General features: G+C 38.2%; 1 protein-coding gene across 1 annotated transcript; it reads left to right on the top strand.

The window, feature by feature from the left end:
- The first annotated feature begins 10589 nt into the window (after positions 1 to 10589).
- On the top strand, positions 10590 to 16219 carry LOC148113862 (vomeronasal type-2 receptor 26-like). Its single transcript, XM_087893486.1, has 4 exons — positions 10590 to 10796; positions 11209 to 12054; positions 13996 to 14220; positions 16169 to 16219. The coding sequence occupies exons 1-4, from the start codon at positions 10590 to 10592 to the stop codon at positions 16217 to 16219; spliced, it is 1329 nt and encodes a 442-aa protein (XP_087749612.1).
- The last annotated feature ends 1714 nt before the right edge of the window (positions 16220 to 17933 follow it).

Here is a 17933-nt window from a genome sequence, read left to right on the forward strand (position 1 = left end):
AGGCTTCCTGAAATAGCCAGAGGTTACTGGCTTTCCTAAGTGCCAGCAGAGTTCACTCTGAATATGATGGAACAATGGGTATAATGGAAACCTGTTCCCAAAGAGAAAGCTTTTCTGAAACTTGCCCCCGAAGAATGATGACAACTGCAGGCAAACAGTTCACCCATACTTAACTCCTGCAAGTGGTCCAAAAGACAGCTGAGAGATCACTAAGAAGGTCTGCATGACCTTAATCTGGTTTTAGTACAGCCAGATGGACAAAGAGACAAAGGGACGCAATGGCTCAGTGGCTAAAATGCTCAGCTTGTCGATCGAAAGGTCGGCAGTTTAGCAGTTCGAATCCCTAGTACCACATAATGGGGTGAGCTCCCGTTACTTGTCCCAGCTTCTGCCAACCTAGCAGTTCAAAAGCACATAAAAAAGGCAAGTAGAAAAATAGGGACCACCTTTGGTGGAAAGGTAACAACGTTCCATGCACCTTTGGCATTTAGTCATGCCGGTCACATAACCATGAAGAGATCTTCGGACAGCGCTGGCTCTTTGGCCTTGAAATGGAGATGAGCACCACCCCCTAGAGTTGGGAATGACTAGCACATATGTGCAAGGGGAACCTTTACCTTTACCTTACCAATGTACCTTATCAAACTAATTCTGATAATCTATGTGTTCCAGGGCCTTTCATAACTGCGGATCCACAACTTCCCCCAGAAAGAGAAAGTTGGGGACTGTTTTATAATTATCAAAAACAACTAGAGTGAACAATGACTTCTTGAGGAAGGGCACATACAGCGCTGTGCAAAAGGCTTAGATTTATTGTTGTAGCAATGGTATAATAACCAGGGCTGGGATTCTACTGGTTCAGACCAGTTCGAGTGAACTGGTAGCTGGGAGCGAACCGCGCCTCAGCTGTGTTACTCCCCAGCAGTAACGCACAAGGTACGTTTTTGTAAAACTGTGCATGCACAAAGCCCGATCACCAAACCAGTTGTTAAACCGGCAGGATCCTACCACTGATAATAACCATATATAATTATGCCAAATTTATATATATATTTTTAACTGTATTTTAATATTTGTATTTGATGTTTTTATTTGGCTGTTCACCGCCCTGAGTCCTCAGGGAGAAGGGCGGTATACAAATTCAAAAATAAATAAATAAATAAAATAAATAAATGTCTCAGTCTCTTTATTAAAATGCAACCAAAAAACGAAGGAAATTTGTACAGGTAGTACTTCACTTAACAACAGTTTATTTACTGTTGTCATAACAGCACTGAAAAAAGAGACTTATGACCATATTTCACACTTACAACCATTGCATCCCTATGGACATGTGATCAAAATTCAGATGTTTGGCATATTTATGATGGTTTACAGCAATGGTGTCAAACTCACTATGACATGTCGTCACGTGATGTATCACAACTTTCCCCCCTTCGCTAAAACGGGGGTGGGCATGGCCAGCACGTGATGCATCTGAGTCTGTTTGACACCCCTGGTTTACAGTGTTTAGAGGTCAGGTGATCGTCTTTTGCAACCTTCTGAAAAGCAAAGACAATGGGGAAGACAGATTCACTTAACAACAGTGTTACTAACTTAACAACTTCAGTGATACACTTAACAACTGAAAGGACGTAAATGGGGCAAAACACACCTAACAACTTTGTTTTTTTTTATTGAAAAAGTTTTACAAATACAAATTTTCCCATTTCCCCCCCCCTTTCCCTCCCTAACCCTCCCTAACCCTCCTGTCCCCCCATGACTTCCCCAAGATGAAATCCAAATCCAAATCATATTGTATAATACTTTACCACCCATCTATTCTACCCTCTGTGTACTATACATTTCTACATGACATTCAACTATTCTTCCCCCTGTATACTATACATTTCTACACAACATTCAGCTAAAAGCTATCTGGTACTTCCTAGTTTGATATTTATTCTGCACATAATCTATCCATTTCTTCCACTCCCATACATAGGTCTCTTGAGTCCGGTCTTTTAAGTATGCTGATATCTTCGCCATTTCTGCAAAACTGGCCACCTTCAAAGTCCATTCTTCAATAGTAGGCATAACATCCTTTTTCCAATATTGACCAATCAGTAACCTAGCTGCTGTCACCATATACAGTATCAATTTTGTTTCACCCAGTGAAAAGTCCTTAACTATACCCAATAAAAACAATTGAGGAGAAAATTGGAGTTTTTTCTTCAGAACATTTTGCATAACCCACCAAATTTTTATCCAAAAAGCCTTCACTTTCTTGCAATGATAATATGTAGCATCTAAACAATCACATCTCCAACATTTTGGTTGAACATTAGGATACATGCACGACAATTTCTTAGGATCTAGATGCCACCTATAAAACATTTTGTAAAAATTTTCCCTCAAATTCTGTGACTGCGTAAATTTAACATTCTGGACCCATATTTTTTCCCACGTTTCCATCATAACTGGTTCTGCAAAGTTTTGCGCCCATTTTATCATGCAATCTTTAACCAATTCATTTTCTGAATCTCTTTCTAGCAAAACGTTATAGACCCTCTTAATATGCATTGGGCCTTTCTCTTTTATCTGTCTTACCAATTCTTCTTCATGCAACATTAAACCAGTTTTTTTATCTTCTTTCCATCTCAATTGAAGTTGACTATACTGTAACCAAGTTAAATTAATCCCTTCTTCCAACAGTGTATTTAATGTCTTTAGTTGCCATCTGCCCCCATCCTTAAAAAGTATTTCTTTGTATAACGCCCCCCCAAGTGACTTTATATTCCGTATGATATGTCCAAGATTCAACCCCAACGGTATTTTATAATCCCATTTAAGACGGTGCTTCTTCCATACTCTCATCAAGAAGTTTCTGAGTATATGGCTGTTGAATACTTTATCCACTTTATTTTCGTAAAATAAATATGCATGCCAACCAAATTCAAGATCATAACTTTCTATATTCAATATTCTAGTCTTTATCCTTCCAAACTAATCACTTGCTTGTGTCAATGCTGCTGCTTCATAGTACAGTCATAGGTTTGGAAGTTTAAGGCCACCCCTTTCACGAACATCTTGCATAATTTTCAGTTTAACTCTCGGCTTTTTCTCATTCCAAACAAACTTATTCACTCCTTTTTGCCATCCCATCAACTGTTTATCACTTTTAAGCACCGGAATCATTTGAAACAAAAATAAAAATCTAGGTAGAACGTTCATCTTAACTGCTGCTATTCTTCCAAGTAAAGACAGCTGTAGTTTTTTCCAGGTTTCCATATCCTTTTGTACCTTTCGCTACAACACCTCATAATTATTTTGAAACAATTTTATATTTGAATCTGCAACTTGAACTCCTAGATATCTCACCTTTGGTACTATTTCAAAACCTGCCTTCCTTTCAAGTTCCTTCTTTTGATCTTCTGTCATATTTTTAACTATCATCTTGGTTTTTTTCTGATTCAGTCTAAATCCTGATACCATACCATATTCTTCTATAATGTCTTTCATCTGGATTATTGATTCCATCAGCCGTGTTAGGGTAACAACCAGATTGTCTGCAAATGCCCTTGTTCTGTAATCCTCTTGCATTATAACTATTCCATTCAAGGTACTCGAGTCCCGTATTGTGTTCAACAAGACTTCTAGAGTTAAGATAAACAACAATGGGGATAACGGACACCCTTGTCTTGTGCCTTTTTCTATACTGAAGTTTGTCGTCAAGCTTCCATTAATGATAATTTGTGCTGTTTGCTCTTGATAAATTGCTGAAACCGCCTGCACAAACTGATCCCCAAAATCCATCTTTCTTAAAGTCTTTAATAGAAAGTTCCAATTCATTCGATCAAAGGCCTTCTCCACATCCAAAAACACCAGCACTGCAGGGATCTGTTTATTCTTCTCAAGATATTCCAATAAGTCTATAATTTGCCTCACATTATCCTTCATATATCTGCCTTCTATAAATCCTGCTTGATCATGATGAATCACCTCTTGGATAACTGGCATTAGTCTGTTGGCTAATACTTTTGCAAAAATTTTGTAATCCGTATTCAAGAGAGATATTGGTCTAAAATTTTCCGGTTTTGTAGAACCTGCTTCCTCTTTTGGTATCAATGAGACAAAAGCTGCTTTCCATGAAGGGGGTATTTTACCCCCTTGTTGTATGCTACAAAATAAGTCTTTAAGATGTTCAATCATTTCTACTTAAACCATCCTTCCCTGGAGCTTTAGCTGTTTTCAGTTGTTTAATAGCAACGATAATCTCCTCAGCTGTTATTGGTTGACTCGTTCTTTCCTTTTGATCGCTAGAAATTTTCATAACTCTCCTTTCTTCTAGATATTTATTTATAAGTTCATTCTGTATATCATCTTTAGCATATAATTTGGCGTAGTAATCTAAGAAGGCTTCTTTGATTAATCTTTGTTGAAAAACTTCCTTCCCTCCATACTCAATACTACCAATAGTCCGAGTACTCTGCTGCTTCCTCAATGTGTAAGCCAGCCACCTGCCCGGTTTATTAGTGTTACAAAATGTATTATGTTTCGCAAATTGTAAATTAGTTGCTGTTTGTTCTGCTATGAGCATTTGAAATTGATCTTTCAAAAGTTTTATAACTCCTTGTAGTTTTTCATCTGTTGGGTTTTTTATAAGTAACTGTTCTTTTTTCTTTATCTCTCCTTCCAGTTCTAATCTTTTTCTTTGTCGATTAAACTTATGTTTAGAATTCATGTAGATCAGTACCCCCCGCATATACGCCTTGCTCGCATCCCAAACAATTTCAATAGGGGTACCTTTATTCAAATTCATTTCAAAAAATTCCTTCATTTGTTTTTTGAGTTCATTTACATTCTTTTCATATCTAAACAAATTTTCATTTACTCTCCATGATCTTCTCTCATTCTTTCCCATTTCTATTTCTATCCATACCGGGCTATGGTCAGTTAAAGTCCTCGGAAATATCTTTGTTTTCTTTGTTTTTAGAAGTAAATCAGCCGTAAGTAGGATAAAATCAATCCTAGAGAAGGATCTATGCCTGTCTGAGAAAAAAGTAAAGTCCAGTTCTTTTAGGTTGTGCACTCTCCATATGTCTTTCAATTCCAAATCTTCTTTCATATCGAAAAAGATCTGTGGTAATTTAACACATGACTTTGCCAAACTCTTTTTATCTTTTTAAAGATCTATTACTCCATTCCAATCTCCCATAAGTAAAATGGATCTATAGTCCCATTGTAATATTTTAGAATACAATATTTTGTAAAAATTCTCTTGTTGGTTAGGAGCGTAAATTCCAATCACCAAAATTGGACCATTATATGTATAAAGTTCAATTGCTATATATCTTCCACAATCATCTGCTTCTATAATTTTAGCTGACAGTCTTTTATTTATATAAATCACCACACCATTCTTTTTCTCTGGATTTGAGGCTATAAATTGTGCTCCTAATCTAGAGTTTATCAGATATTTTTGATCTTGTGTTCTAATATGAGTTTCTTGCAAACAAATAACATCATTATTAAATTGTCTCAGATAATGAAATATTTTCCTCCTTTTCTGTGGTGAATTCAATCCATTCACATTCCAGGATAGAAACTTAATTGTCATTTGTAGTCTCCTGAAGCGTTAAGAGCATTTGCTGAAGTTTCTGTTCCAAACTGGTAGTCTTTGACTTGGCTCCTCCCATAGCTTCAAGTTTTTGTATTTTACCCTTGGCTCCCTTCTTATCTTGTGGTGGCTTAGACCTCTGCTGTTGTTGTTTCTCTAGAATTTGTTTGTAAGCTGATCGAGTTATACGCTGATCTTTAGCTTTATACGACATCAAGTCAAGATCCACTGCCACTTCTCTTGTATTTTTGGGTGGTCCACCTATAGCCTCTAAAGGAAGATCCAACAACGGTTCATCCAAAAAAAAAACCTGTAGCTCCTTGAGTTTCCATTGCCTCCACCTCCATCTGTTTCCGCTGCTCTTCAGACTCTTGTTCAAATTGCTTCTCTTTATCACCCTCCTCTATGCCTGACACTGAGGATGTACGTGGAGATGTTGGGCCAGTTTTAAAAACATTGAAGTAAAATTCTTCCGCTTTTTCAACAGTATTTAATCGATATCTCTCTCCTTGATACCTCAATATTATGCCAACTGGAGCGTCCCATCTGAATGGAATTTGTTGTTTATTTAATTCAGGTTATGAATGGAACCAGTTCATTGTAAAAACATTGAAGAATATCGGATTTAAAGCAGGATTAGCAGATCAATGTTTATTTAAAATGGAAAGGGATGGTATAGTATCATTATTACTTCTTTTTACGGACGATACAGCTCTGATTACAAAGAATGAGCAAGAGGCCAACAGGATTGTTGATGAATTAAAAGCTCATGTCAGGATTAAAAATCTAGGGGAGATACAACAATACCTAGGTGTAAGGATCGAAAAAATTAGGGGAGGATTTAAATTATCCCAAACTGATAAAATTAATAATCTATTAAAACAATTCAGAATGGAATTGTGTAAACCATCAAAAACACCTATGGCTCAAGATTATTGCAACACTGATGTGCAAAGTCCAGTGGCAATTTATCATACATTAGCAATTGGTCTAGACCCGATATTTCTTATAGCGTGAACCAATTAGCTAGATTCATCACGGAACCTACAGAAAGACACTGGCAAGGAGCAAAATGTATTCTTAGATATCTGAAATATATCATGCATCATGCATTATATCTACAACCATCAGAAAACTTGCATGTAACCGCTTATGCAGATTCTAGTTTCGCAACAGATGTGAATACAAGAAAATCAACCTCAGGAATCGATGTATTTCTGGGAAAATCTTTGATATGGTGGCGTTCAATAAGACAGAAGCATTTAAGTATGTCTACAATGGAGACAGAGTTTTCTTGTTTGTCTTTGTTATGTACGGATTTGATCAGTATTAAGCAGCTGATGCTAGATTTAGGAATAGATATACAAGATCCTATAATAGTATACGAAGATAATCAGGCAGCGATAAAAATGGCGACAAATATAACTGTAAAGACTAGAACAAAACATACAGATCTTCAGTATCTCAATGTAAGAGAATGTATAATGAACAAGATGATAGAACTTGTATATTGTGCATCAGAAAACAATGTGGCTGATCATTTCACAAAAGCACAGGGAAGTAGGAAACATATAGATACATGTGAACAGCATGGTTTAAGATAGTAAATATATTAGTCTACCCAAAGGGGAGAATGTTGGATCCTTATCCTACGGTTGGGTAGGTAATATATAGAAAACTATGTTCTGTAACTTTAACTGCTACAAGATGACTAATTGATTAATTGGCTAAGCAGACATAAAAGAAGGCAGGAAGTTCATTCACTTCTCCTCCTGCTATTAGAAGGTTGAACTGCTGAAAGGAATTGTGTCTGTGTTACTGAAGAGAACTGGAATTGTAAGCAAACAATGTTTTTGTATTGAACTGTGATTATTTGAAGAAGTGTTATCTTTGTTTTAAGAAGCCAAGTTTGTTTGTTTTACTACAAGTAAAGACTGTTTATTTTCTTACAATGTTCAGAGTCTGTGAGTATCTGTATGTTTTGATAAGCAACGTATCTATTCGCTGTCTGGTCCATTGCACCACTTTGCAGAGGGCAGTTTTACCCTCAACACGCAGTATTCAAAAACAGGAAACCCTTCCATAGGCTAAAGTGGCAAATATTTAGTATGACCTCCCCATACATTGGAGCAACCACAGACAGCTGGGTGCTGTAAACCTAAATGGAATGGAACTCTATAATGCATTGCTAATACCTGTATATGTCCTACTATTTCATGCCAAAATGACTACTATGCAAAAAAGTCCATTTCACCATATTTGTGCAAGAGTTGTTTGAACATTACATATAGCACAGACACAGAAGATAGGCTTAAGATAGAGAAGGATCTTGACAGCCGTGAACATTGGGCACTATCTAACAAAAATGAAATTCAATGGTGAAAAAAGTAAGGTTCTACATTTAGGCAAGAAAAACAAAATGCACAGGTACAGTATATGTGGTACCTTGCTCAATAGTAGTAACTGTGAGAGGGATCTTGGAGTCCTAGTGGATAATCACTTAAATATGAGCCAGCAGTGTGCTGCAGCTGCCAAAAAAAGCCAACACAGTTTTAGGCTGCATTAGATAGAATCAAGATTATGTAAAGTGTTAATACCACTTTATGATGCCTTGGTAAGACCATACTTGGAATACTGCATCCAGTTTTGGTTGCAATGATGTAAAAAAAGATGTTGAGATTCTAGAGAAAGTGCGTAGAAGAGCAACAAAGATGATTAGGGGACTGGGGGCTAAAATATAAAGAACTGTTGCTGGAATTGGGTATCTCTAGTTTAATTAAGGGAATGTGGTGGCACAGTGGCTAAGATGCTGAGCTTGTCAATCAGAAAGGTTGGCAGTTTGGCATTTCAAATCCCTAGTGTCACATAACGTAGTGAGCTCCCATTACTTGCCCCAGCTTTTGTCAACCTAGCAGTTCGAAAGCATGTAAAAGTGGAAGTAGAAAAATAGGGGATACCTTGATGGGAAGGTAACAAAGTTCTGTGTGCCTTCAGCATTTAGTCATGCTGGCCATATGACCATGGAATTGTCATCAGTATTGGCTCTTCAGCTTAGAAACGGAGATGAGCACCGCCCCCTAGAGTCGGGAACGACTAGCACATATGTGCGAGGGGAACCTTTACCTTTAACTTTTAGTTTAATTAAAAGAAAGACTAGCTCAGCTCCACCGTGCATGCATATGCGCCTCCCACTGGCCAGCTGATTTTTGGGATGCGTGGGGGGGTTTTGCACATGCATGCGGGGGGTGGGGGGGTCACACACAGAAGCCTCCTAGGTCCAAAAGAGTGGGTGGGGATGAGGCATGCCCCCCCATGGGCCATTTTTGGGCCCAGGAGGCTGCAGGGAGGCCTCCTAGGCCCAAAATGGGAGGTGGGGGGAGTGGCGCATCCCCCCTTGGCCCATTTTTGGCCCAGGAGGCTGCCCAAAATGGGGGTGGGGGTCACAAACGCTTGTGCGGGAGGGGTTGCATGTGCATGTGCGGGGCAGAGGCATGGGGGCATGGGGGGGTCCTGTATGCATGCACAGCCCCCCCTGCATTGCATTATGGGTGCCAGCACATCTGCGCGATATTACGCACGTGCACACACACTTTTGGCATCCAAAGTGAAAATGGTTAGCCATCACTGGGATAGACCCCATTGGTTTGATCCTGAACGCCAGCGACTGAAAAAGAAATACTTGTGCTCCCATTTTAAAGGGAAGAGGAGGAGGAGAAGAAAGAAAGAAAGAGAGAGAGAGAGAGAGAGAGAGAGAGAGAGAGAGAGAGAGAGAGAGAGAGAGAAAGGAAAGGAAAGGAAAGGAAAGGAAAGGAAAGGAAAGGAAAGGAAAGGAAAGGAAAGGAAAGGAAAGGAAAGAATTCTTTAACTACAGTTACTTTCCCTTCACCTGGGAGAAAGGTGTGGGATTCAGACAGCAATTTTTTTTCCTGACTCTAGATATCCTTGGATAGAGATCCTAAAAAAAAAAAAAAAACAACCTAAAAGATTTATATAATTAGGCCTAAGTTTTAATTCCTCTGCTTCAAAATTCCTGAGTGAAAGAAATGTGAGGAATTTTGCATGAAAAACCATAGAGACACACGTAGATTTTGGATTTCTTTTCTGTGTAACTTTTGTTCCACTTCTCAGCTCCTCTGTCCTCTAATTATATACACTTTTATTTTCTCTTAATGATCTCTGGTAGTGAGATCGTTGAGAGAATCAATTTGAGAAATTGCATGGGAATCACCCAGAAGCTTACCCTATAATTATGAATAGCGACTTGGACTGCAGCTTTTTTGGGAAGCTTTCTACTTTCCTATGTGGAGAATTCAGATAATTGTTGATGATGTTACAGACCAAAGGAAAAAGAAGTTAAATATCCCAGTTCAGAAATTACAGATGCTACCGAGAAAGACTGTATTACCAGACTAATAAGACATGGTTTAGAATCTAAGAAAAAGTTACCTCAGCGTTAATGGGCCAGATGGAGAAATGTTCTTTTATTGGGAGATTTTCCTTCATGATCATAATATTCAGATTATTGGTATTAGTGCCCCTTCCTAAGAGTGTCTGCAGAGTACCAGTGTCAAAATGCTCCAAGACCCAGCCTATTACTAACCTTCCTAAATATCATCAGCCAGGAGACCAGATTCTTGGTGGCATTTTCTCACAGTCTTTCATTTATATGAGCATATTACAGTACAGAAGACATCCATTCCAGGACATGCTTTTGGATCATGTGTAAGCAGTTGTGTGTTTTAAAATTGGGAGCAAGTTTTCCATTTTCTTTTTTTAAAGCTATGTTTCAATCTTTATTAATATATGTATTGTATCTTAGCAACTTATTAGAGAAGAATCTCTCCTTCTTAACAGTTCTGAAATGCCAATGGCAATACAGTAATTTTCTATTTATTTGTTTTGCAGATTGCTGACTCAGAGCTATCAACACATTTTGGCTTTGGTTTTTGCTGTGAAAGAGATTAATCAGAGTCCTCTCATCTTAGCTAACATGACCTTAGGCTTCAACATCTACAATGACTATTTTAGTCCCAAACATACTTACAAAGCTTCAATGGAGCTCCTCTTTGCTTCAGATGCATTCATCCCTAACTATAAATGTCATCTCCAAAATAATCTGATAGCTGTCATTGGAGGACCAAGTCCTGTTGCTTTTCTTGATATAGCTACCATTGTGACACATTACAAGTTTGTACAAGTGAGTTTTTCTTTTGGTGAAAACACATGCTTAGTTTTTAAACCTATGACTTTTCAAATATTTCATTAGATATCTTGTCTCTCTAATATTTTATTACTATTCTTATATATTTAGCAGACATAAAATACATTCATAAAATGAATGAATGTCATTTAAAGATCTAAATGATCATGATTTATCACTTATATCTTTTATGTACACTGAAGACAAATTCCTTGTGTGTCCAATCGCACTTGGCAAATAAAGAATTCTATTCTATTCTATTCTATTCTATTCTATTCTATTCTATTCTATTCTATTCTATTCTATTCTATTCTATTCACAAACAATATTAATTAAAATAATGAATATTAATTTTAAAAAGTCGCAGGTCCCAGACATTAAACCTTTCCGGTTTCCTTGTTTCCTTTAGGTTGCATATAGCTCTACTCTAGAGATCAATACCCAAACTCCATCTCGTTTCTTCTACTGGATGCTCCCAAATGCAATTAATCAGTACCAAGGACTTCTCCAGATCCTTCTGCATTTCGGCTGGACCTGGATCGGGGTATTTTTCCTTAACATAGGCAACATAGCAGATATTTTATGGAGGAATATTCTTCCTATGTTTTCCCAAAAAGGGGTCTGCTTTGAATTTATAGAAAAAATACCAGCTGGCTTTCTCAGCGAAGATGAAACAACTGTTCACAGATCCCATGCCATTTTAAACACAGTTTTCAACAGCACAACTAATGTTGTGTTGCTTCACGGGGAATTTCAGAGTATATTAAATGTAAGGATTTTACTCAACCTGTTGGAGTTTAGCAATCTAAGTTATGGTACAAAATTCTGGGTGATGATGGCAGATGTTGACTTCTCATCGGTTCTCTTTCAAAGGAGTTGGGACATTCATTTTATGCATGGAGCTCTGTCCCTTTCAGTGCAATCAGTGGAGGTATCAGGGTTCCAAAACTTTGTTCAGATGAGAAACCCAGTTTTGGATAAAGAAGACAGCTTTTTAAAAGAATTCTGGCAACAGATGTTTAATTGTATGTTCCCAACGACTCCTATAGAGGAAGAGGATGAGACTCTCTGCACTGGGGAGGAGAAACTTGAGAGCCTCCCCATGACTGTGTTTGAAACCAGCATGACTGCCCACAGCTACAGTGTCTACATTGCTGTCTACGCAATTGCACATGCTTTGCATAGTCTGTATTCTTCCCAAGTCTGGCAAAGGACAATGAGGAGGCAGAAAGTCCTCAATCAAGAGTCATGGAAGGTGAGTACTGCAGACTACTTAGGACACCTCAGCAGATACAGTTCATTGATTCAGTTGCAAAGTCGTCTATCGGCCTTTTTTTTTTTTTCATCCTTTAAGCCTATCAGTTCTATTTTCAGCTTTTATTAAATTCTGATATTTGTGATTGATCCAGCTGCATGTTTTGCAAGTGATAGTCACCATCAGGGATGGGTTTCACATGATTTTACCACTGGTTTGCCCCAGGGGTGGGTTCTAAAAGTTTTTACTACCGGTTCTGTGGGCTTGGCTTATTTTCTGGGTGTGGCTTGATGGTCATGTGAGAATTATTTAGGATTTAGCAGAGGTACTGGTCTATCAGGCTTTTAACTGCTTGCAGAGTGGGGGGGCGGAGGGGCGTGGGGGCAGAACAGGTTTGGTGATGTCATATCGTCACCGCTACTGGTTCGGTGGAACCGGGCAGAACCAGGAGGAACCCACCACTGGTTTGCTCGCTTGCACACATGCACGTGGCTTAGAAAACGGGTTAAATAGGGTGGCATAGCGCCAGGGCATAGCAAACCCTCAGGTCGCCAGTACCGGTTTAGCCTGAACCAGTCTGAACTGGCTGAATACCAGCACTGGTCACAATGTATTGGATGATCACCAGCTGTGTGTGCACTTTGCTTTCTATGTGATAATGTAATTTTTATTTTGCTTTATCTTCAGTTATCTTAACTTGTAGTATGTACTGTTTAGAAAATTTGACTGCATTGCTTCAATGTCAGATTTTTCATCCTCGAGCCAATCACATATAAATTCAGCTTTTAGTCAATTCCAATACTTATGACTGTCTACGTGTATATTTTTCAAGTGATGATCACAATGTGTTTGGTGAGCATCAGTTTCATACCATATGTTTTATACATTGTGCTTTGCTTTCTACACAATAAGATTTATATTTTTTTGCTTTAGCTAAAAGTTTTTTTGCTTTTAAGTTAGAGCATTTGACTGCTCTAACTTATAACTATAAATATTGTTATTCTATTTGTTGGGCTCATCATCAAATTATCCATTTATGGTGAATTATCTTCTTTTAATGGCCCCTTGTGGGGTGGAGTCTGGGCAACTGAATGGAGTGAGCAGAGTATTTACTGGCCGGATGCCCTTCTTGTCACCAATGCAGAGTTTTGTTCAGCAGATATATTCTCATTGTGCCCAGAGAGAGAAATATCTTCCTCTACCTAGGATTGAACTCACAGCCTCTTGATTTTGAGGCGAGAGCTCCACCTCTAGGCCACTGTACCACTCCCTCCATTTATGGTGAATGATCAGAAATAATTTTTTCTTTTAATTTGATTTATATGCTGCCCTTCTCTGGAGACTCAGGGCGGCTTACAGTGCTTTAAGCCTTCATACTTTTGTATATTTTCATACAAAGTCACCTTATTGCCCCCACAAACTGGGTCCTCAATTTACCTACCTTAAAAAGGATGGAAGGCTGAGTCAACCTTGAGCCTGGCGAGATTCGATCTTACTTTAATTGCAGACAGCTGGTGTTAAATTACAGTGCTTAGTCTGTTGAGCTATCCAGGCTCATGGATTAATTAAAATTACATCCTTATTTTGCACTGAAAAATAAATAAAATGCAATTTTATCCTAGCAAATACAAACGTGGCAATTTCTATGATATAGAGAACATGACTTTTTGACTTTTCTTTGTGATACGGCATTCATTCATAATAAAATATATAGTTGCCTAGTTTATAGGCCTTTGTAGTAATATATGGAAGCTTTCAGTGGAATCATATAGTAATGGTTATTTCTAAATACGTTATTAGCAGTGTATAAAATGTTTTATTTGCTGAACTGCTTTGTTTACATTATAGTAGCATTTTGAGGGGCAATTAATTACAGTATGGATGCTGATTTATTAAAATGCATTCTTACCTTTGTATCTTTTTTATCTTGTGTTTTTAAAGCTTCACCATTTTCTGCGGAGTATATCATTTAATAGCAGTACTGGAGAGATTTCCTTTGATAGCAATGGGGAAATAATTGCAGGATTTGATATTATAAACTGGATCACATTTCCAAATCAGACATTTCTTAGAGTCAAAGTTGGAAGGATAGATCCAGGAACACTCTCTGATGAACCATTGACTATTTCTGAAGAGAAGATCATTTGGCCCAACCGGTTTAATCAGGTGAGAGTCATCTTATTTCATAATAGCTTGGTTCAATTTTATTACGATGAGTCATGATTTTCAGGTTCATACCTCATTACAGAGTGCTTATATTGTCTTCCCTTCATTCTGAAGAAATGTCCACTTCTGACTATTTCTTTAACATTTGCTTTTAGATAACCTACTGTATAGCAACAATTTTAATATTGCCTAATTCCTTTCTCTCCAATACTCCAGAAAAAATAAATATTTAAAAAAATATTAATTTATTAAAGCAAATAATACTTGGAGAGTTTAATTAGCTAGGATTTAACATTTCCAGTAGCAGTAATTTATTATCAGATTTTTACACCTTTAGCTTTAAGAAGGCTGGGCAGTTTAGATGTTAATTTTCATTTATTTCATCACCACAAGAAATATCCTATGAAGCTCAAGAAGCTTCTTGGATGAGAAGCAAAACATCTTCAAAGAAAAACCAGAAAGGACACTTGCCTCTTGAAAAAGCACCTTTGGGACACTCATGACATGGCTGACTGAGAATCTCCATAGACAATAAAAGAGAATACTTGCAGCTCAGGGTTGATATGACAGGTCCTTGCTGATTACATCCCATACATAGAGGGAGGAATGTTACCTAGTTTGGGTAATGAAACATCTGCAAGAAAACAAGCAAGCTCAGAGAGCACCAAGGATCCCTTATTTGCATTTTTTTCTGCATCTAAACTTAATAATCAATGATTGTATAATCATACGGCTGAAGTGAGCAAATACCAATCCTTTTGTCTCAACTGGATGATGAGCATCCTTTCTAGAAATGTTAAGGACTATCAAAAATCCCAGACTCATTTCTTAATGATTGCTATGGATTTTAAAATCACTGTCAGCTATGGAGACATTTCTATTGAACACAAAGGCATCTTGGAGAGATTCAATTCTTTTTCCCTAGTCCAAGTTAACTCTATCTGGATGATTGTAGCAAGTACATACCTATGCTTTCCGGAATGGTTTCTATTAGTTTTGACTTTTTCCAAATTGCATATTGAGACTGCAACATTGCTTTTTTAGGCAGTTAAAGATGTTAATTGTCAATCTTGTCAATTGAGAGTCTAAATTCCTGGTGCATGTACTTCTTCTTCTTGTGCCATATCCATCATCGGACATTGGCAATCATGTTGCAATCCTATTTTTGTCAACACAGCCCCACGAAAAAGTGCTGCTGAGTTTTGTCCAAAGCACTCCCTTAGGTTTTGAAGCAGGGGTGAAATGCTCCCGGTTCAGACCAGCTCACCCGATCCGGTAGTGATGGCAGTGGGTGCTTCGGAGAACCGGTAGCAAAAATACCTGCACCCCCCCCCATGCCCAGCTGAGTTGCACAATCATCAGAGGCTTTTTTTTTTTTTTACTTTTAAAAGCATTTTTTATACAACTTCTTCCGACGGAAAAAAATGCTTTTAAAAGTAAAAAAAAAGCCTCTGATGATTGCGCGACTCAGCTGGGATCATCAGGGGCTTTTCAAAGCATTTTTTTCTGCAACCTCTTGGCCGAAGAGGTGGTAAAAAAAATGCTTTGAAAAGTCTCTTACGATCCCAGCTGAGTTGCCTGATCGGCAGAGAGGTATTTTTTAAAAAGCCTCTCTGATGATCCCAGCTGAGTTGCCTGATCGGCAGATGCTTTTCAAAGCATTAGAAAAAATGCTTTGAAAAGTCAAAAAAAAAAAGTTGGCCACGCCCACCCAGTCACATTCCCCCCCCCAAGCAACACCCACAGAACCGGTAGTAACAAATCTTACATTTCACCCCTGTTTTGAAGCCATGATGTTCTTCTTCTGCCTGCACCTTGTTTGCCTTCAATTTTTCCCTGGAGGATTAAGTGAAAGTTGCCGTCTTTTTCAGGGTGTTGGCATCACATGTCCAAAATATTCAAACTTTTGCTTTTTAATGGCTTTGATGATTTCCCTTGGCTTTCCCAGGTGGCTTATCACCTCCTGATTTTTGATTTTGTTAACGTAGCTTATACGTAACAGCCGTCTATAAATCCACATTTGAAATGCTTCTAGTGTCTTCAAGTGGTTTTCTGTCTGGGACCAACTCTCTACTCCATAGAGCAGGATAGAAAAGATGGAACATCTGACAAGCTTGATTTTCAGTCTTAGGCTTCTGTCATGACTGCAGAAGACCTTTTTTCATTTTGAAGAATGCTGTTCGAGTGCATGTACTTGGCGGCACATAATTACTCTTGGTGGAAATTCCCAGCTTTAGGCTAGAGTGGAAGTGGAATAAAACCAGAAATAAACAACAACAACAACAACAAAAGATAAATGCAATTCAAAACCACACGACTATTAAAGTCAACAAAGAATGAGATTGGTCCATTTATTTGTCAGCAATTCTGCTGGCTAAAAGGGGAAATGTCATAACATGATATCCTCAGCCTTGTTTCATCTAGACGCATCTGAATCAGTGGTGAAATCCAATTTTTTTACTACCACTTCTGTGGGCATGGGTTGGTGGGTGTAGTGTGGCTTGGTGGGCGTGGCAGGGGAAGGATACTGCAAATCTCCATTCCCTCCCCACTCCTAGGGGAAAGATATTGCAAAATCTCCATTACCACCTACCCTGGGGCCAGCCAGAGGTGGTATTTGCCGGTTTCCTAACTACTCAAAATTTCCACTACCGGTTCTCCAGAACCTGTCAGAACCTGCTGGATTTCACCCCTTATCTGAATGTTTCAGGAAACAATTTTGCTTCTATGTTTGATGACATCTGGTGATCTAATTTTCAGGGTGTTTTTTTTTATTAACACACCTTAGTTTTTCTTTCTGCCTCTTTGCTTCCAAGTGTCAAAAAATTGACTCTAGCCTAAGTAATAGGAGGGATTTTCTTTCCTCAAATTTCACAGTATTTTTCATTATTTTGTTTCAGCCATATCAGACAGAAAGGATATTTTTACTTTTTCAGATATAGCACTTGAAAACTTTTCTATATTGCAAACTATCTTTTTATTATTATTTTGAACAGGAAAGACCCCTCTCACTCTGTAATGAGAAGTGCCATTCAGGTTACAGGAAGACCAAAATTGAAGGGAAATTGTTTTGCTGCTATGGTTGCACTCCGTGTCCAAAGGGGAAGATCTCAGATCAGACAGGTAAAAAAAAGACAGGGAGAGAGGAAGGAACATTTAATAGAGGGACACTTGAGCTAGTTGAGGCTAGGAGTTTTCTCCATTTTCTCAATTCAACAAGAAAAAGAATTGGGAAATAAGGGAATTGGGAAATATAACCTCATAAGTGTATCACCTTTAGTTAGAGAATAGAGTTAGAAGGTCCCTTCCAACTCTTACTGGAATGCTGCATTCACTTTTGGTCGCCATGATGTAAAAAAAATGGGGAGACTCTCGAAAGACTGCAGAGAAGAGCAACAAAGATGATTAGGGGACTGGAGGCTAAAACATATGAAGAACAGTTGCAGGAACTGGGTATGTCTAGTATAATGAAAAGAAGGACTAGAGGAGACATGATAGCAGTGTCCCAATATCTCAGGGGCTGCCACAAAGAAGAGGGAGTCAAGCTATTCTCCAAAGCACCTGAGGGTAGGACAAGAAGCAATGGGTAGAAACTAATCAAAGGGAGAAGCAACTTAGAACTAAGGAGAAATGTTATGACAGCTACACCAAATAATCCGTGGAATAACTTGCCTCCAGAAGCTGTGAATGCTCCAACACTGGAAGTTTTTAAG

This window comes from Pantherophis guttatus, chromosome 4, assembly GCF_059756535.1.
Source record: "Pantherophis guttatus breed Tessera chromosome 4, ASM5975653v1, whole genome shotgun sequence".
NCBI classification, from domain to species: Eukaryota; Metazoa; Chordata; class Lepidosauria; order Squamata; family Colubridae; genus Pantherophis; species Pantherophis guttatus.

Excerpts from the sequence above, each read along its gene's own strand:
- LOC148113862 (XM_087893486.1), top strand. The coding sequence starts at position 10,590 with ATGACCTTAGGCTTCAACATCTACAATGACTATTTTAGTCCCAAACAT. Across the intron at positions 10,797-11,208 it reads CACATTACAAGTTTGTACAA|GTTGCATATAGCTCTACTCT; the intron begins GTGAGTTTTTCT and ends TGTTTCCTTTAG. Across the intron at positions 14,221-16,168 it reads GGCCCAACCGGTTTAATCAG|GTGGCTTATCACCTCCTGAT; the intron begins GTGAGAGTCATC and ends TGGCTTTCCCAG.